At 33.8% G+C, this 22,374-nt stretch overlaps 1 protein-coding gene across 4 annotated transcripts in view; it reads left to right on the forward strand.

Annotated features, from left to right (window-relative positions):
- ZCWPW2 (zinc finger CW-type and PWWP domain containing 2) overlaps positions 1-22,374 on the forward strand; it is a 191,464-nt gene that overhangs the window by 143,998 nt on the left and 25,092 nt on the right. For all 4 annotated transcript variants that reach the window (XM_037846234.1, XM_037846215.1, XM_037846241.1 and 1 more), the window contains one exon: positions 18,585-18,643. In XM_037846234.1, coding sequence (XP_037702162.1) covers positions 18,585-18,643 — 59 coding nt within the window. The remainder of the gene's footprint in view (positions 1-18,584; positions 18,644-22,374) is intronic.

The raw sequence follows: 22,374 nt of genomic DNA on the forward strand, positions 1-22,374 counted from the left end.
CTTAAGAAAAATTCTTCATCTGTGTGGTACTTTCAGATTACAAAGCATTACCACAAACATCCTCTTTCACTTCAGACCCTTGGGAGGGAGGCAGAGCAGACATTATTATCATTTTTCTAAGGAGGTCATTTATGATTAGAGAAGTTGAGGAACTTGCCCATAGCCACACAATGCTCCTTAGGTATCTTTATTTAATCTTAATTAGTTTTCCTTAGTTCCTATTAAAGTGTTGGCAAGGTAGCCTCATTAGAGTTTGAGTGTTAATTTCACATAGTGAGGTACATTTTGTACCTAATTTTTTGCACTTTTTATATCTGTGGATATTGTATACAATATATTTTAAAGACAGCACTGTTTTATTTAAAGCATTATAGATAGACAAAAGAAAGCTTTTGGCATGAAAGCAGAAGATAGTAATAATTGTGCAACGTATTAAGTGCCTACTAAGTGCCAAGCACTATGTATCTGTTATTTCACTTAATGTGAGCAACAGTTATATAAGATAGTCATTATTATCTCTGGTTCACAAATGAAGATAATAGGCACAGGAATGTCCACCACAGCCAAAAACAACAATACAGAGATGAATGAGGGAAAGTGAATAATTGCCTATATAGCCCTGCATCCTGAGTTGCAAATCTTAACAGTCTGAATTTATTTATACAAACTTTTTTATAAATAAACATAAATATGTTTATATATAAATATTTCATGGTTGTTTTTGTTTTTACAATGCTTTACAACTTATTTTGTATGTTACTCTATAAATTTCACTACCTAGACTAACAGATATAGATCTGTTTTTAACCCTCTGATTAGCATACCATAGCAGATGTATCACAGCTTTAGTCAACTAGTCTTATATTGGTGAACATGTGGGTGTTGCGTAGTTGCTGTTGTAGTTGGTGGGTACTGCAAACAATGCTTTAAGTAACATCCTTGTACACATACCCTTAAATACTGCTGCTACTATTTCTGTAGGACAGATTCCCAAAGTGGGATTGCTAGATCCAAACTAACCACAATATTGCCCTGCCTCCATTTATTTAATCAAGAGAGGACTTTGAGGAATAAGCTATTAAGGGCTGGCCTGTACTGAATTGTAGTGCCGGTGGCTGCCACCTGTTTGAACTGAGATAAGAGTGTTGCCCCCTTGGATGCATTTCTAAATCCTTCTGTGCTTCTAGGTTTGTTGGAGAGCTCTCTTTACAGTCCTCCACTCCCATTGTTCTTTCCTTCAGCTTTTCAGCTGTGTTGTGACTACCTGTTAAGAGAGAGGTGAGTAGTACAGGTTCACCTGCCTGACCACCTCTGCCCAATGCAGCAGTCTGAATGAAAGAGATTCTAGTAAATCATGCTAATTTCTCTGAGTCCCACTTGATAAAAAGGAGGGGTAGGTCTAGATTGTCTCTAGTCCCTTCCCATTCTAATATTCCATGAAGCATAAAATAGTTATAACAGCTCAATAAGTACTTTCAGAATGTCAAAGGACATGCGCAGACCAGATTTAAAATCCACAGTAAATGTCTGAGTCAATTGGTCCTAGAAATAAGGAATAAAAACTGTAGTGTACCTGGAAGGCGGATAGAATACTGATGGAATTGTCTGTTGTAGATTCTGAAAGATGTTTGAACATATGTAAATATTCAGGAAACAGCATAGTATAATGGAAAGAATACAAACTTATGAATGAGACAGAACTGCCTTAAAGAACCAGTTCTGCTATTTAGTAATTGTGTGACCTTAGACAAGTTAACACCTCTGAGCTTCATTTAATTAATCTCTGAATTAGGGATAATAATAATTACCTTTTATGATTGTTATATAGGTTAATTTTCAAAGCAATTGTAATAGCTTATGGTTACTATGTTATAGTAGGTGCTTACTAAATGCTAATACTTTCCTCCCTAATTTTCCCTTAGGAAGAGATAGAAACAAAAGATTTAAGAAAATTTAAAATCATTATAGCATCATTATTCTATTAGATTGCTAAGGTTAGGTAAAAGCTTTCTTTTTCTTCAAAGTAGGTCCTGCCATTTTAATCATGATTTAATTTTTTCAAAGTAATATAGTAACATTATATTTGGAGGAGAGTATTTTTCAAAATCATCCAAAAAGCTACCATATGTCCATATGTTTATTTGCATAGTTTTAATAATTGAGTAATGCGCCATATATTTTTTCATTTATATATAATATCACAAAACTTTTCTGCATTTTTATGGCTTTATTACTTTAAGAGGGTGTTTTTCTAATTAAAGAAATAGAATCTGCAAATTGAGAAAAATATATTAAGTCCTTTCCCACCTTTGATTTCAGTCCTAAGAGAAAATCACTGTTAACAGTTTTATGTATGTTTTTCTATGCATGTAAAACCTATGTTACAAATAAATTTTGATTAATAAAAAAGACATAATATATTTTCCTTTATAAGTATATGCATTTTATTAACATAAATGGAATGTATTAAATGCTACTTTTTTCTATTCAATAATATATTATATTGCATACATATATTGTAATATAATATATTGTGTACATCTTTTTAAGTTAAAGATCTACCAGATCTCAAGTGGCTGCATAGTGTTACATTTTATCCAAGTGCCTTAATTTATTGAATCAATCTCCTGGACATTTAGGTTGATTATGGATTTGCTGAATTACAATTCCCATCATTAATATATGGGACTGTCAAGACCTTACCTGGACAATTCTAGCCATTAGCAGTCTTTTTCCTTTAAAACTTATTTTATTTTTTTAATAACATGCTAGTAAAAAATAAATACAAAAGTGTATAAATTAGAAATTTCAGGTCATTCTCTTGCCCCTGTTGCCCCATCTCTGACATTTCACTGTTTCAAAATCTGAAAATAAACATCCTACAAATATATTTTTGCACATTTATGCACAAATTCAAGTAGAACAGTTCCTAGAAGTGAAATTGCTGGGATAAAGTGAATGAACATTTAAAATTTGGTTACATAGAAGATTGAGGAACTGTTAGATTCAAAGACCCTAAGGAAGCATAGCAACCAAATGTAATGTGAGATCCTGCTTTGGAGCCTGAAACAGAAAAAGGACATCAGTGGGAAAAGTGGTGAAATTTGAATTAGGTCTTTAGTTAGGTTAATATACTGTTTCGATATTATTTTGGGGGCCTTGATAATTGCACTGTGATTATGTAAGATATTAACATTACAGGAAGCTGAGTGAAGGGTAAATAAGAATTCATGCTATTTATGCAACTTTTCGGTACATCTGAAATTATTTCAAAATAAAACTTAAAAACATCTGGTCAAGTATTGTCAAATTGCTCTCAAAACAGTTGTAGCTGATATACTCCTACCACCCCCTTTCTAGCTTTAGATATCATCAATTTTTACAAATTTGCCAATATTTAAAGGAAGAAAGAGTATTTCACTGTTATTTTAATTTGCTGTCATTTATTTCTTGAGCTATTAGTGAGGCAGAGCATTTTTTTCATATATTTAGTGCACATTGGATTTCTTCTAAAAAGGACCTGTTTGTATCCCTTGACTTTTTCCCATGGGCTTTTGTTTTTTGTTTTTTGTTTTTGTTTTTTTTCCCTGAATGATATGTGAGCACTCTCTTTAATTATTTACGGTAAATATTTTGTTTACATGTTACAAACATTCTTCCAGTTTTACCTTTTAAATGTTTGCAGTCCTTCAGCTGTACTTATAGGTTAAAATTGAAGTCTTTTCTTTTGTGGTTTTAAAGCATCTATGACATGCCTTAAAGGACGATCCTTTAATTAATACAAACTATTTTTCACAGTTCACTTAACCTTTCTCCCATTACTTCTGGTAACACTTCAATGAATATCTTCGTGAGTATAGCTTCCTCTCCTATCCCATGTCTTGGACTGTTTCCTTAGAACAATTACCAGTAGAAGGATTGTTGGGAAAGGGATAGGGACATGTTGTTAAGTTGTTATGCTCTTACCAGAAGTTCAGGCAAGTTTCACAATTGTCATTGACAGGTATTATTATAAACATATGGTTGCCAGTTTACATCATACTTTATTGCTGTGATTGTTTTTTGTTTTATTTTCATTTCCTTGGCTTGAGGTAAATTGTCTGTGTCTGAGTTCTTAATATTTTCTTAAAAATTTACATAAACTCTTTATGTATATAGTAATAAAGATGCTAATCCTTTGTTATAGTTTCTGCATATACTTTTCCCAGGGCATTGCTTGTTTTTCCTTTCTTTTTCTGGAATATGGAAGTTGAATATTTTTATGTGGTCAAATCTACATTTCTGAGATTTTTAATTTATTTTATTACTTATGATAGTATGGACTTCATAGAGAATAGTGCAGTGGAGTGATTAAGAGCAAGGAAATACAGACATATCTTGAGGTATGAATCCCAGCTCTATCATTTACTAAGAGTGTGATTTTAAGTTAGCTTCTTAACTCTCTAATCTCTGTTTCTTCATCTGTTAGATGGAAGAATATAAGTATTACATCATAGGATTGTTCTGAAAGTATATGTAAAGCTCATAGCATAGTGCTTGGAACATAGGAAATACTTCATAAATGTTAGCAGTTATTATTGGAATATGGATTTATTTTTGTATATGGTATGAGGACAGTGTATCAATACAGCCACACAAATTTCACCCAACCAGTTATCTCAATGCCATTTATTGACTAATAGGTAAGCTTTCCTTTCTTTACAGTTTATCTTCAATATAATATAATTAAATATGATACATTAACATGACACAATAAACATAATATCAAAATACCTGTTTTTATATCTATTCATGTATCTCTGGTCATAAATGAGTTCCAGATTGCTTTAATTATCTTTAATTATTGTTTCTTTATCTTTTAATTTGTGAGTTACTGAGCCTTCATTACTAATTTTTAAAAAATGTTTTTATGTTTTCGTCTGTTTAGTTTTCCAGATGCATGTTAGAATTATTTTGTCAAGTTCTAAGAAAAATTCCACCAACATGATGACTTATTTTGTAGAAAATCTATTTACTAAGTTAGGAAGAATTTTTATATGTCCATAATACTAAATGGACCTAACTGGAAACATAACTTAGGTTTCTAGTAATTTTCCTTTAGTTTTTTCAAAGTACATGTTTACCTATTTCTAATTAAGCTATCCCAGGCATGTTACTGTTAGGAAAAGAATCTCTTTTTCATTTTATTTTCTAATTGTTTTGGTTTGCATATAGAAATTTTGCATTTTTTCCCCTAAAGTTTTTATTAATGCCAAGAGGTTAACTTATGCCATTTGAAAGACAATATTAATGACCACTCTCTTAATTTATATACATTCATGCATGAGGAATTTAGGCTATTATATTTTCTGATGAAGAAATTTTTCCCAAAAATTATAAAAATTCTTTATAATGAGCAGGAACTTTTCATTAGCTCCATTAGCATAATAAGTTGCTTACATTTTATGAGCAGATATCTCAGTGTTTGTGCTAATTGCTAAGCTTGCAATTAATATAGAACTCATGTACTGCAACTCAATTCATTTAGCTTATATGCATATTTCCCCAAAGATAAATATAATAGATCCCCACTGCTGGCTTCTAGCACCAGGCAGAGAGAAGTGTCAGAAAAGAATAGCAAGCAGAGGAACCCTTTGGGAGGAGTAACAGTTAGGCTTCAAAATTCATTTAGCTTCTTTTTGGATTTTGCTTTGCAGGCATCATTCACCTTTCTATAGGCCAGTCTTCCCCAAACTGAATCATTCGGGTATTCCATCACCATTTTTATACTGTTAGTTACTGTAGTTTTCTTTTCAGTCAACTTACCTTTTTCTTAACTTAATTTTTTTACTGACTTAAAATTAAACAGTGAAATGCACAGATCACATGTTTGCAATTTGATGAGTTTTCTTAAATGTAAACACCCATGTAACCATCATCCCCAATCAAGATAAACAATATTTCATCACCCAAGAAAGTTCCATAACCTACCTTTTTCAAATATATATCAAAACAAATATATTTTAATATAGGACATTGTCTATTTGTTACCTTCAATTATCAGTAGTACTATACTTTGAAAAGCTTTGATATAAAAAGTTCTTTGCATGCTAATTTTACTTACTCTATGCTCAAAATCTGCAGGGTGAAACTTCCCCAGTATAGTAAGTTTTATGGACAGCTTTCTAAGGGGAGTGATTTTTAAGAAGATAACTTTTAAGTAATTTAGTACCTAAACCTGCCTGATTAGATTCTAAATTTACCTCTTTTATCTTCAGTTACAGTCTATAGGAATTCTATAGATAACTGTTAGTAGTAAAATGTTAAAATTAGACAAAATAGATTAATCTCTGATTGTAAAAAACCTTTTATATACCATTTATGAAAGCAAGCAAAGGTCCCTTTATTTGGGGTACCTATTTTCTCATATAGATGGTTATATCTGCTCTTTTAAAACAAAAGTCTAGTCTTGCATATTTGCTTAACACTTTGATATGACTTTGAGTCCATGGATATGACTTCAGCCAAATTGATTCTATGGAGATTTCTCTCCTTGTAGTTTTCATAAGATGGGCAGTGAGGGGTGGGAGGAGCTGGGGACTACAGGAGAAGTGTGCTTCAGAGAAGAGTACAGTGGAGTGAAAATCTCCTTTGTTTTTCTTCCTTGGAGATAAAAAAACAGTGTCATGTTTTGAGGATCATGCTATTCTCCAAGTTCAAAGGGCATGTGATGGAAGAGGTGTTACCTAGCAACTGGCTATAGGGAAATTTTTCTAACCCTAGGCAGCGGGCCTGTCTGCTGGTGCTGGGGTAGCAGTTCTGAGGGGATCCTGTAGAAGGTATAAGTGGATTTAGTTATCGGTGATGCCTTCCTAAAGCAATGATTTGTCTCAGCACTGTGGTGTGTGTGGGAAAATAGAGTTTAGTTACGCAGATCTGATGCTTAGTAAATGGAAATTGATGTTTATCTAACAGTAATTTTCTCTTGTCCATTTTTAAAATTTAATGTGGTAACATATCAAACATATAATTTCCCACTTTAACTATTTTTAAATGTACAATTCAGTAGCATTAATTACATTCACAGTTTTGTGCTACAATCTATTACTGAAACTTTTCATCACCCCAAACAGAAACTCTATACTCTTTAAGGTAATAACTCACCATTGCCCCCTCCCCCAATCCCTGGTAACCTCTAATTTACTGTCTCAATGAATTTACTTATTCTAGATATTTCATATAAAAAGAATCATACATTATCTGTCCTTTTGTGTCTGATTCATTTCACTCAGCGTAATGTTTTTAAGATTCATCCATATTTTGGCAGATATCATAACTACATTCCTTTTTAAGCTGAATATTTTTCCATTGTGTGTGTGTGTGTGTGTGTATATATATATATATATATACACATATACACACACACACACACACACACACACACACATTTTATTTATTCATTCCTCTGTTGATGGATACTTGGGCTATCTCCACCTTTTGGCTGTTGTGAATGTAGTTCATGAATATAGTTCATATGCTGCTATGAACATTGGTGTACAAGTGTCTCTTTCAGTCCCTGTTTTCCAATTCTTTTGGATATGAACCTAGAAGTGGAATTGCTGGATCATCTGGTTATTCTATGTTTAACTTTTTGAGGAACTACCGAATGGCTTTTCACAACAGTGGCAGCATTTTACAGTCCTACCAACAATGTATGAGACTTCAGTTTCCTCACATCGTCACCAATTCTCATTATTTTTCCTTTTTCTTTTTTATATAAAAAAATAGTCATTCTGGTGAACATGAAATGGTATCCCATTATGGTTTTGTTTTGCATTTTTCTAATGGTTAACAACGTTGACCATCTTTTCATGTAGTTTTAGCCATTTGTATGTCTTCTTTGGAGAAATGTCTAAATTCTTGGCCCATTTTTACATTAGGTTGTTTGACTTTTTTTATTGAGTTTTAGGATTTCTTTATGCATTCTGGATGTTAAACTTTATAAGATATATGATTTGCAGTTATTTTCTCCTCTAGGTTGCCTTTCCACTTTCTTGATAATGTCATTTGTTGCACAAAAGTTTTTAATATTGGTGAAGTTTCATTTATCTATTTCTCTTTTGTTGCTGATGCTTTTGGTATCATATCTAAGAATCCATTATCAAATTCAAGGTCACAGGGATTTTCCCAAGATCACGACATTTTCTTTTAAGGGTTTTATAGTTTTAGCTCTTATATTTAAGTTATTGATCCATATCTATTTTGAGTTAATTTTTATATATGGTATGAGGTAGAGGGTCCAAGTTGTTTCTGTTGCATGTGGAAATTCGATTTTTCTGCACCATTTGTTAAAGAAACTCTCTTGTGTTTTAAGAATCGTTTTCATCCTTGTTACTAAAAAACAAACCAAAAGGTATCATTTTTGAAGGTCATCATTTATGTTAATAGTACTTTTGTACTTATTTTTGCTTAGCTCTACATAATAATGTCCATTTAGAAATTCCCTTAAGATATGAATTCCTGGGAATTTGAGTTTGGGAGTACTTAAAATCTGATGCTATGGATTCCAGAAATTCAAAACTTTTCAACATTATTATACTTATAATGTTGAGCCAGAAGGCAGTACAGAGAATTTACAAAATGAGAGAGTTAATGTAAAGAGTTTGATCCAGAAAAAGAAATTTTAATAATGTTTTTTTGTGTGTGTGCTACTGTGGAACGTTTGTTCCTATGTAGGAGAGAGATCTTCTTTTTGTGCATTATTCTGGGGATAAATGCTCAGAACATTTGACAATAGTCTGTGAGTTGAAGACTCAAGCTGGTTATCCTTACTACTCAAATTTATGGAAAGAAAAATGTTAAAATAAAGAAGCACTCAACAGTCATTCTTTTGTCCAGAAAAAAAGTGTAATGGGGGGTACTATAACCATTGGATGAAATCTGTGTTTCAGCTTATTAGAATTTAGATGAAATTTTTGGATTTTAGAAAGTTTTCCCTAGAAACCTTCTCTCAACATTCCTCTTGCTAAAATATCCAGGGACTTTAGATAAAAACTACACAAAATTATGGAAATTGTTTTCAGTTGACTTGGATTTTTAGAAAGTCTTTAGTTAGAGCTTGAATAATCTAATTTATTGCCTCCATTCAATCAGCTGAAAAACTGTGCCATAAGTCCTGCTTTTCATTGGATTCTTCCCTCTCTGGATATCTTGTTTCAATTAACCCGTAATTTTCTTAAGCTCTCACTCTACATATGAGTGAAATCTGTTCTTTTAAAAAAAAAAAAAAGCTGAATTTCCATATTTTATCCTTTGTAGAGACAGTCAAAGACCTTTCTCTAATAAAAAAAAAAATTATAAGCCCAAGGCTTTAAAAAACTATCAATGAAGTATGTAATCATAGAGTACCTTGAACTTCTCTGTTACTCCTATCCTCAGCCAGGATTTGGAGGTATTTTATAGAAGGCCTTTCATACCTTTTGTTTAAGGTAGACCTAGTGGTCAACTTCTATTTTTTAAGAGGAAATGCTCTCCTGTGTCTCAGCTCACTGCTTGAATACACACTCCAATGTTCTGTCTGGTAAGCCCCTGAAAGCAGAGAAATCCACAGTACTTTATTGTGATCTTACACATGGCTGAAGGGATAGTACAGCAGACAGCAAGATATTTATGTCATATTGCCAGGGACTGGTCTCTGATATTGCCTAAATCTCACTGGAATGATGAACACTACTAAAGATTGACTAGACTGGAGCATGTGGTAATTGATGATTGACATTTAAGTAAGACTGGTGTTCTCTGTTGAATTTGTGTTTAAAATATAGGACACTTTATTATTACAACAAAAAATAGGGCTATAAAATGAGCATTTCAACCTCCCCCCCCCCTTTCTGAGAATGTTGAAAACAATCATGGTCTAATCCCTGAAGACTTAACAATATTATTTGTACTCTCCAGATACCCAGGTTAAGTAATAATCATCATTTACAATGCTTTATGAAACTAGTGTTCATCCTTATTCCAAGCAGATTTCCTCAGCAGGTTTTCCAAAGGGAAATGAGGATATTGGCTTTTCCTTCTGTATGATAACTTTTGACAAGCAGTTTGCGTACCTTATTGAAGGCCCACAGAATCACTCTGGAAATTCTGTCAAAGCAGGAAACTCTTTAGTGATTATTGGCTGACAATTACTTTCAAAAGAAGGTTACAAAAATATTTACATCTTCTATGAGCATGAAATGCCAAATTAAAATTTTAGACCCTCATATTTAATGCAGTTAACAAACATGTTCTTTTTGTTTAAAAATAAAAGTATCTTTATATAAATGAAGAGTGACTTAAGGAAAATGGGCAATGTCAGGTCAGTTTATGCAGATTATATAAATCTGATATACACAGAACTCTTATGGGTTTTCTGTCTTTTTCAATTAAAGGGAATTCTATCACTGCCATTCCAGTCAGAAATCCTAATAATAATTACATATGCAATATGTGTAATATTGCAGATTTTTATATGTAAAATAAAACATATAGCATATTATATATGTTGCAATAAATGGCATGTGCTATCTTTACATATACCTCTTTGATTTTTACATCCAACAGTTAAAGAATTAATGCTTAATGTGTTTTGTTTGAAATCACTGACACCTATATAGCATTATATTTGTGTAAATTGGTGTGGGCTAGACCAGTACCTTGCAAACTTTGACTTGCTTAAGAGTACCCTAAAGAGCTTGTTTAAGCATAGATTTCTGGACTTGACTCCATATTCTGGAGAGGGCATGAGAATTTGAATTTCTAATAAGCTCCCAAGTGTTCCTGATTCTGTTGCATTTTGGACCTCCCTCTGAATAGCCCTGGGCTGGACAATACAGGAGAATCAGAGAAGAAAAGTGGAAGGGATAGTGTGCCAGTTTGGATGTATCATGTCCCCCAAAACACCATGTTCTTTGATGCGATCTTGTGTTGGCAGATGTATTAGTGTTGATTAGATTGGACTCCTTTGATTGAGTCACATCTCCATGTGACTTAATCAACTGTGAGTGAAACATTTGATTGATGATTTTCACGGAAGTGTTACCCTGCCCATTTCAGGGTGGGTGTTAATTGGATCACTGGAGTCGTATAAAGGAATTCACAGACAGAAGGACCTCGGAGCAACCGAGAGTGACATTATAATGAGCATCTGCAGCTAAGAGAGGACAAAACGCCCCAAGAGCAACATTTTGGAGAATACCGTTTTGAAACGCCACCTGGGAGCAAGCAGATGCAGCGTGCCTTCCTAGCTAACAGAGGTCTTCCGGACGCCAATGGCCATCCTTCAGTGAAGGTACCCGATTGCTGATGCCTTACCTTGGACACTTTATGGCCTTCAGACTGTAACTTTGTAACCAAATAAACCCCCTTTATAAAAGCCAATCCATTTCTGGTATTTTGCATAATGGCAGCGTTAGCAAACTGGAATAGATGGAATACATAAAGATTATACTATCTACCTGTAATGGGATGAATAGTGGCTTCCAAAAAGATAAAGCCACCTGATCCTCACAATGTGACCTGATTTGAAATTACGTTCTTTGCAGATGTGATTAGGGTAAGGATCTTAAGATAAGCTCATCCTGCGTTAGGTAGGCCCTAAATCCAATGAGAGGGTCCCTTATAAGAGATGAAGCAGAGAAGACGTGGAAACATTGTGGAGGAGGCCATGTGAAGATGCAGGAAGAGAGTGGAGCAATGCATCTACAAGTCAAGGAACAACAAGGATTGCTGACAGCCACAAGAAGCTGGGGGAGGCATGGAATAGATTCTCTCTCAGAGCTACCAGAAGGAACCAACCCTGCTGACACTTTGATTTCAGACTTCTGGCCTCCAGGACTGTGAGAGAATAAATATCTGTTGTCTTGAGCCATCAAGTTTGTTATAATTTGTTATGGCAGCCCTAGGAAATGCATACATTATCCAAATTTCAACCATATCAAAAGCTAAGTTTCCCTCTGCCATATCCTATAAGGGAAAATGATACAATTCTGACACTGGTCCAGTTAACTAATATAATAAGTTAAACAATGATTGATCAACTAATTGCCATGCATGGTGGTTTACTTTCTGGCATATTATTTAATTTAATTTGCCCTGAAATGCTTTGATGTAGTTATTTTTTAGATTCATTTTACAAAAGAAGAACCTGAAATGCAGAATGGTCATTTAGTCAGCAAATATTTATTAAGTGTCTACTTTATACCAGGCCCTTTAAAGGTACTGGAGTGGTCAAGTGACTTACTTAAAGTGATACTACTAGTAAGTGGTAGAATTAGCATTCAAAAACAGATCCTATTATGCTAACTTCAGTGCTCTTCTCCATAGCATCACACTTTATTAAAGGTTTGGAGCAGAAAGACAAAAGACCTCTTGGCAAATACTGACTAGTTCATTTTGGCTGTTGAGGAATACTTAACAAAGTACTTCTTATACAAATCCCCCTGATTTATGTTAGCTGATTCACAGTATTTTTTTATTAATACCTATAAAGAAATTTGCACTTTGTTACTTTACTCTTATTTCCCCTTGTAGCAGCCCCTTCATTTCATACTCAAACGTGCAAATCATTTAAACTGATTCTTAATAGCAAGATCAAAATAATAGCTTTATGTTGTCTTTAGAGATGTAAGAACAATGATTTGGCAACAATATTTCTATATGCTTGTATATTTTGTTAACTTTTTAAAATAAAAGTCTTGGAAATATATTTGAATATTATCTTGAGATTGAAGATAAAAAATAGAAGACCACTTAGTCTTAGCATCATAATATGAATTCCCTGAGTGTTTCATACAAACCTCCCTTGAATGATTATTAAGGTATTAAAGCTGTTTAACAATGCTTTGAGAGTTATTAAATTCAACCTTTATCTCATTATTGTTAATGCTTTTGAATGTACAATGTGAATGGCACTCTGCTAGCTATTAACCATTTAACATATTTTTAAAAAATTAATGTATTTTTAAAAAATGATGCTTCTATTGTGTGTTCAGTTTTGCTCATCATGATTCTTTGCCCAACATTTTTGCTTTTCTGTGAGATTAAGGTGGGTTGTGTGCTCATATTTTCTAAGAAACAAAGGAGAACTCCTAAAGGAGATGGATTTAAACAATGCTTTGAAGAAATGAGAAGCCTCTTGGCATATGTGGGTCCGAGAGGATTTCTAGCTCAGATGAAGTCTAGAAAATGGATTCAAGATCAGTGAAACAGTGAAAGAATTAGACAAAGTGGGCTAAGAAACTGCTCACTTTAGCAGGTTAAAGTGAAAAGACAAGAAATAAAAGATTTTGAAAAATTTTGTATTGAGAATTGCATTGAGGCTCTGGCTTAGAAGCTGAGGGTAAGTCTTATGAAGTCATTAAATGCCTAAATCAACAAAGATGACATAAAAAAATGAACAGTAACACTGAAGCTTGTTTTCCTTGTGACCATATTTGTGTTTATCCTAACTTTATTCCATCATATATTCATTAATTTATTCCAAAAATACTTTAAGTGCACCTATAACATACCAGGCATGACATGAAGAAAAGTGTATTATCCAGTGAGAAGATAAGTCTTGTATACAAATAATTAAAATGTGAGACAATAACTCTGATCCAAATGCTACAGAACATAACTCCTATGATTCAGATCATAGGAGAATTCATTTCTGGCTAAAATGAAACCTTAATGGAGAAGGTAAAATTTTACCCAGGTTTTAAACAGTGTCTGAAGTTCAATAAGCAGATATGGTTTGGAAATGGAACAAGTGTTCCAAGAATTAACCCTACTTACTGATGTTCTTTAAAAAAAAATACATTGCTAGACTCAATCTAATATTTATTAGGATTTTTATAGGTTATATAAATATACACATGCATATATACATACACAAATGTTGTATGTATGTATTCATTTGAATTGAATTGGAATAAATTGGCATAGAATGAAAGAGTTTTTCGAAACATGTTCTAATAATTTGTTCCTATTTCCTTCTTTTCACTTTCTTTTGTCAACTTGGTTCTTTTTCTAACTTTTTTTGTTTAATGCCCACCTCATTACTTTTTATTCTTTTCTAATATATGCATTTAAAATCGTAATTTCCCCTAAGTAGTATGCAACTTTGCATATGTAACTTTTCAATGTCAATCATTTCCAAGTAGTTTGTAATTTACAGGGTGAATTCTATATCTATGAACTGATTACAGATTTTGTCACTTACTTTTTGGTTATTGATTTCTCATTATTTTGCATTGTAATCAGTGAATGTGGCCTGTAAAACAGAGATTATCTTAATATTTTTGAAACTTCCCTTTTGATCCAGTATGTGGACAAATTTTTGAATGTTGTAGGCTTGAAAACAATATGTATTCTTTAATTCTTCAGTGCCAGGTACAATGTATGTTTATTAGGTCAAGCTTGTTATTGTTTTATTGAACCCCTCTTTTTCTTTGCTAATTTTTATGTCTGCTTTATTAGTTTTTATGAGGCAAATTAAAATATCCCATTTTACTGTAGAATCATCAGTCTCTACTTGTAATTCTGTCCATTTTAGCTTGTTTATTTTAAGACTAAGATTTTAGGTATATTCAGGTTCAGGACTATTATACTTTTTAGGTGGATTGTTATTGAGTAATAACCTTTATATCTCTGATCATACTTTTTGACTTAACATCTGTTTATTCTGACATTAGTATTGCTACATGAGGTTTCTTTTTGTATTCCATCTCCTTATAATCAACTTTCCCATGTCATTATGTCTTTTAAATTATAGCTTTATTGAGATATAATTCACATACCATAAAATTCACCCCTTTAAAGTGTACAAGTCAATGATTTTTAGTATATTCACAGAGTTTACAGTTATCATCACTATCTAATTTTAGAACATTTTCATCACTCCAAAAAGAAGCCCTATAGTCAAGAGCAGTTATTGCCCACGTTTTCAATTCTGTTGGTTATATGCCAAAGACTGTAATTGCTAGATCATGTGATAACTCTATGTTTAACATTTTGAGGAACTGCCAAACTGCATTGCAAAATGGCTGCACCATTTTACCTTCCCACCACAATGTACAAGCATTCCAAGTTCTTCGTATCCTTTTCAATACTTGTTATTGCCTGTCTTTTTAACTTAAGCCATCCTAGTGGGTGTAGAGTGGTTTCTCATTGTAGTTTTGAATTGCATTTCCCTAATGACTAGTCAAGTTAAGCATCTTTTCACATGCTTACTGCCGATTTGTATGTCTTCTTTGGAGTAATGTCTATTCAAATCCTTTGCCCATGTTTAAATTGGCTTATTAGTCTTTTTATTGTTAAGTTGTAAGAGTTCTTTATATATTCTAGATAAAATTCCTGACTCTTGGGGTTGGCTTCACTTTCTTGATGGTATCCTTTAAAGCACAAAAGGTTTTAATTTTGATGAAGTCCAAGATATCTATTGTATCTTTTATTGCTTATGCTTTTGGCATCATATCTAAGAAACCATTACATAGTATAAGGTCATAAAGATTTACTCCTTTGTTTTCTTCTAAGAGTTTTGTAGTTTTATCTCTTAGATTTAGATCTTTGATCCATGTTGAGTTAATTTTGTGTATGGTTTGAGGTAGGGGTCCAACTTCATCCTTTTGCATGTGGATATCCAGCTTTCCTAGAACCATTTGTTGACAAGACTATTATTTTCTTACTGAGTTTTCTTGACACCCTTGTTGGAGTCAATTGACCATAATGTGGGGGTTTATTTGTGGACTTTCAATTTTATTCCATTGGTCTATACTTCTATCCTTATGCCAGTATGCACTGTTTTGATTACTGCAGCTTTGTCATTAATTTTGAATTTTGGAAGTGAAGTCCTCCAACTTGGCTCTTATTTTTCAAGATTGTTTGGCTATTTTGGATCCCTTGTATTTCCATTTAAACTTTATGATCAGCTTGTCAATTTCTGCAAAAAAAAGAAACGTAGATTGGCTTTTGATAGCGATGTCTTCGGTGTCTCTTAGCAGATGTTAGATTTGTTTTAAACCGGTCTTTCAAAAAGTGTGTTTGATACATTTGTTTTACTTGATATTATGGAAGTATATTTGGAATCATTTTAAACATCTTATTGTATTTTCTATTTATAGTGTTTTTCCTTTGCTGGTTTCTATTGGATTGCTTATATTTTCCAATTTTCTTTTCTCCCTTCTGCTAATTTAGAAATTTCACAGTATATTTCTATTCTTTCATTGGTTGACCTTAAATATGAACATTTACTTTATTTCACAATTTAAATTTAAATCACCACTTCTCTCCTCCTGAATAATTTAAGGATTTTAAAATGCTTTTGCTCTGGTTTTGCCCCTTTCCTTCTTATGTGTTATTATTGTTTACAATAATACACATATAACAAATAACTAATAAATAACACATAAAGCAACACACTTACAACAAACAATACAAAAATAACTAATGGGGAATGGAGTATAGCATGAAGAGGATTTACAAATAGTGTTTATTTAGATTTATAACATGTTTAGAAATTACTTTGCTTATCTTCATGTCCTTTGGATTTTCCTTCTAGGCTCAATCATCTTCCTCTCAATATATCCTTTAGTTTTTCTTTCAGCAGAATTATCTCTTTTAAATTTTCACTCTTTAAAAAAATATTATTTTTAATTTTAACAATTTTTTTAAATCACAGAAATCTACAGATGAATAAAGTAGTGAAAACAGTATTGAGCTGCCTTGTATTCATCAAACAGCATCGACAACCACCAATATATTGCTACCCTTTTGAATTGAAGATCCATTATTATTTCCTGTGTATTATTGTTGATATGGTATCTATCACAGTCTAATTGTCATTCTTTTATAGTGAGTCTTTTTCCTTCTGGTAGCTTTTAAGATCTACTCTTTGATTTTGTTATTGTGCAGTTTCACCAATGTGTCATGATGTAGATTTTTATTGATTTTGCTTGGCACTATTGAGCTTTTATAATTTCATGTATTTAATCCTGGAAAATTCATATCCATTATCATTTCAAATATTTTCTCTTCCCTTCCTTTCTTTACTATCTTTTTGGAATTACTTTCAAAGAAGTATGTTGGACCTTATCATTCCATTCTCTATGACTCTTAACTGCTATTTCATACATTTTCTTTATCTCTCTCTGCTGTAGAATTAGTGATCTCTTCAATTATACTTTCTAAATTCTTATTCTTTCTTTGTTGTATCTAATCAGTTCTTTAATGAATTCACTGAATTTTAATTCCAATGACTTAACTTTCTAGAAGTGCTATTTTGTTCTTTGTTTTTTTTTTCAAATCCTTCTATATTTTTTTGTCTTAGATATCATGGAGACCTAACTTTGTTTAGTATAGTTTGTATTCATTTTTTAATCTATTTTAAATAATTTATTTGTTTTAAAATAAATTTTATTGATGTGATACAAACCTCTAGAAAAGTGCACATTATAAATGAACAGCTGGATGAATTTTCACAAAATGAACATTCCCTTATGAACCAGCACCAGGTTAAGAAACAGAGCGTTTCCCAGCACCTCACAATTGTTCTTATGCCCTCTTCCAGTCACAATCTTCACCTCCAAGAATAACTACTATCTTGATTTCTACTGCCATAGATTAATTTTGCCTGTTTTTGAATTTTATATAAACAGAACCATATGGACACATACTGTGAAAACATAAGTATTTTATAGGGATATTTTTCTTTTTCAGGAAATTCTGTGTGCCCTTCATTGTAATACTTCTTAACTAAAAAAGTTATTGTTATTAATTGCTTAGCATTTGTGTTTACTTCTGTATTGGTGATTTTAGGGATCCTGGATAAGTCATGTTAATTATATGACTTAGGGAATCGAGGAACACTCAGGAATCATAAATTTAGATTTCTCACTTTCATGGTTTAAGCCTGGGGTTTTCATTCTTTTGGGCTTATTGCTCTTTCCCATACAATTCTCTAGACAGCCCACATACCACCTTTTTGCTTTTCTATCCTGGTGAGTAGAATTTTTCCAATTCTCTTTTTATGGATAGAAAGTCCTTTAAGTCCCTTGGCTGTGGGGAACATTTTCAGTACAGCTCTCTAGCCAGTGTGGACCCAAAACATTTCATTTGTATTTTTTTAGACATAAATAATCTAGCTCCAAGACCCTTTGGCCCTATCCCAGTACACATTCCTTGTGGACCTTCACCATATCTGTTCTCACCTTTTAACTATGGCTTTATATTCCACATGCTTCTCACATCTGAATATTTCTTTTTCTTTCTATGAAGCTCAGGTATGCATCAAAATTCAACATTTATTTTATTCAATATTTTTAGGTGTTTTTGATGGTGAGTAGTGGCTGGAGATGAGGTTAGGCATCTAAATCAGGTCTTTCTACCATTTTTCTGGAACTTGAACAGATCAATGTAACTGCAGTCTCATGACTCTGAGGAAGGTGACCAGAGTTACAGGTATTGTTTAAAACTATGAGTCAAAGTTTTTCTTCTGTGCTACATTACTTGGGCCACATAGGACCCATTATTATACTGAGCTAATCCATTTTAACCAACCCATCTTTTTTGTTGTTGTTTTGCAGATGCAAGTTTCCAAAAGCAATATGGAAAAGAAAAATCCCAAATTTAGAAAAAGGAAAAGGTAAAAATTAAAATTTAATATTAAATTAAAATTAAATGGTATTATGATAAAATTGAAATATACATGCACAGATACATACACATATACACATATACATATTTGATTTATCACATGACATTTTCCCTGATTCTTCATTCTGTTTCTCCAGGGAGACATTGTGTCTAAAGTTTTTTGCAAGCATTAATAAAATGATAAGTGGTAGTATTAGAAATGTAGAGAAAGTTTTAAATTTATACAAATATGTTGAACCAGAACTTTCAAAGATTAATATCATGTTAGCACCCAACCATATGAGAAGGTTTTTAGTTTAAAAATAGGTAATGTAAAAAGGAAACAAGGACTCTGGCAAGATGGCGGCATAGAGAGGAGTGGAAGCTAAGTAGTCCCCCTGGAACAACTACAAAAAAACAGAAACAACCAGTAAATAATCCAGAATAACTGCGGGGGGACAAACAAGACCATCCACTCATCATATACCAACCTGAATTGGGAGGAATGCCCGAGAACACAGCATAAAATCTGTAAGTAAAACCTGTGGAACCAAGTCGTGAGATCCCTCCCCCATAGCCCGAGCTGCAAAGCCTCGTGGTGCCAGAGAGAAGCTCTCTCCCAGCAAGCGAATATAGCTCAGCTGAGCTCCAACTGGGGTTTTAAGTAGCGAGTGTGAACTGCTCACTACAGGTACGCATCCCCAAAAAACAGACAGAGGCTTTGGGTGACGACTGACCTGGGAGAGCCGGACGGTCACCTTGGACTGGGTCTGAAGGGGACTGTTTCTTTTTCGGCTCAGTGGAGAAAGCCCCAGTCATTTTCAGTTTCCAGGGCTGTGACTCTGGGAAGGGTGGAGACAGCACAAGCAGAGAGGGAGACCATTGAAATGCTAATGACCTCCACCTGAGGGGTCTATCTTCTCTAGGAGGAAAGGGGTGGGGCCCTTTCCATTCAGAACCAGACCCCAGAGCCTGGGGGAACACGGCCACACCTCCTCACACCAGTCAAGAATTATAGGCTAACAGGCATCACCTGCTGGGCAGAAAAGCACAGTGACCCGAGGCATCAAAGAGTGGAGCAATTTTCTAAGATGCACCCGCAGGGAAACCCGATACTGAATATTTATTCCCTCTGGGACCTGAGCCTGTTCTGGTCTGAGAAAACCTGATTTGGATAACCAAGGAAACCATGCCTAGACAACAGAAAATTACAATCTACACTAAGAAAAACAAAGTTATGGCCCAGGCAAAGGAGCAAACGTACACTTCAACTGAGATACAGGAATTTAAACAACTAATGCTAAATAAATTCAAAAAGTTTAGAGAAGATATTGCAAAAGAGATAGAGGCTGTAAAGGAAGCACTGGACATGTATACGACAGAAATCAAAAGTTCAAAAACACAACTAGTAGAATCTATGGAAATGAAAGGCACAACACAAGAGATGAAAGACACAATGGAAACGTACAACAGCAGATCTCAAGAGGCAGAAGAAAACACTCGGGAACTGGAGAACAAAACACCTGAAAGCCTAATGCAAAGGAGCAGATGGAGAAAAGAATGAAAAAATATGAGCAACGTCTCCGGGAACTCAAGGATGAAACAAAGTACAATAATGTATGTATCATTGGTGTCCCAGAAGGAGAAGAGAAGGGAAAGGGGGCAGAAGCAATAATAGAGGAAATAATTAATGAAAATTTCTCATCTTCTATGAAAGACATAAAATTACAGATCCAAGAAGCGCAGCATACTCCAAACAGAAGAGATATGAATAGGCCTACTCCAAGACACTTAATAATCAGATTATCAAATGTCAAAGACAAAGACAGAATCCTGAAAGCAGCAAGAGAAAAGCAATCCATTACATACAAAGGAAGCTTAATAAGACTATGTGCGGATCTCTCAGCAGAAACCATGGAGGCAAGAAGAAGTGGTGTGATATATTTAAGATACTGAAAGAGAAAAACCACCAACCAAGAATCCTGTATCCAGCAAAGCTGTCCTTCAAATATGAGGGAGAGCTCAAAATATTTTCTGACAAACAGACAATGAGAGACTTTGTGAACAAGACACCTGCCCTACAGGAAATACTAAAGGGAGCACTACAGGGTGATAGAAGGCAGGAGTGCGTGGTTTGGAACACAATTTTGGGAGATGGTAGCACAACAATGTAAGTACACTGAACAAAGGTTAACTATGAATACGGTTGAGAGAGGAAGGTGGGGAGCATGTGAGACACCACAAGAAAGGAGGAAAGATAAAGACTGGGACTGTGTAACTTGGTGAAATCTAGAGTAGTCAACAATTGTGATAAAATGTACAAATATGTTCTTTTATGAGGGAGAACAAGCAAATGTCAACATTGCAAGGTGTTAAAAATGGGGAGGCTTTGGGGGAGGGATGCAATCACCATAAACTAGAGACTGTAACTAATAGAATCATTGTATTATGCTTCCTTTAATGTAACAAAGGTGATATACCAAGGTGAATGCAGATAAGAGGGGGGGATAGGGGAGGCATGTTAGACACTTGACATTGGTGGTATTGTCTGATTCTTTATTCTACTTTGATTTAAGGTTATTTTTCCTTTTGCTGTTTCCTAGCTGTCATTTTTTTTTTCCCTCTTTCTTTTGCCTCTCTACCTTCTTTGACTCTCCCTCCTGACTTGTGGAAGAAATGTAGATGCTCTTATATAGATAGTGGTGAAGGTGGTGAACACATAAATGTATGACCATGCAGAAAACCATCGATTATTTACTTGGGATGGAATGTATGGTGAGTGAACAAAACCATATTAAAAAAAAATGGGTTGATGACAAAACCTCAAGGGCAATATACTGAGTGAAATAAGCCAGACACATTAGGACAATTATTGCAGGGTCTCACTGATAGGAACTAATTATGATATGTAAACTCATAGACATGAAATATAAGGTACCAAGATAGAGGACAAGGCTTAAGAATGGGGAGTGGTTGCTTAGTATGAGCAGAATGTTCAATTAGGATGAACTTAAATGTTTGGAAATGAACAGGGGTGTGGGTAGCAAGATGTGAGAATAACTAACAGCGCCGAATGGTGTGTGAATGAGGTGGAAAGGGGAAGCTCAGAGTCATATATGTCACCAGAAGGAAAGTTGGAGGCCAAAAGATAGAAATGTATAAAACTGAATCCTATGGTGGGCAATGTCCATGATCAACTGTACAAATACTAGAAATCACTTCCATGAACCAGAACAAATGTATGGCAATACAATTAGAAGTTAATAATAGAGGGGCATATAGGGAAGAACTATATACCTATTACAAACTATATACTACAGTTAGTAGTATTTCAACATTTTTTCATAAACAGTAACAAATGTACTATATCAATACTACGAGTCAACAATTGAGGGGGGGTGGTTAGGGATAGGGGAGGATTAGAGTTTCCTTTTCTTTTTTTCATTTTTCATCTTTCACTTTATTTCTTGTCTGGAGTAATGAAAAGTTTCTAAAAATTAAACAAAAATTAAGTGTGGTGGATGCACAGCTGTATGAGGATACCCAGGGACAAGTGATTGTACACTTTGGATCTTTGGATAATTGTATGGTATCTGAACAATCTCAATAAAAATGATAAAAAAAAAAAGCAAAAAAAAAAAACCTTATGTCATGTGGAAACAGCAGAATGGAGCAGTTGGAGTGGAGGCCCTGGAGACAGATGGCCTGGCTTTTAAAATTCCAGCCCCAACACCTACTATG

The sequence above is a fragment of the Choloepus didactylus genome, chromosome 1, assembly GCF_015220235.1.
Source record: "Choloepus didactylus isolate mChoDid1 chromosome 1, mChoDid1.pri, whole genome shotgun sequence".
In the NCBI taxonomy this organism is placed as follows: Eukaryota; Metazoa; Chordata; class Mammalia; order Pilosa; family Megalonychidae; genus Choloepus; species Choloepus didactylus.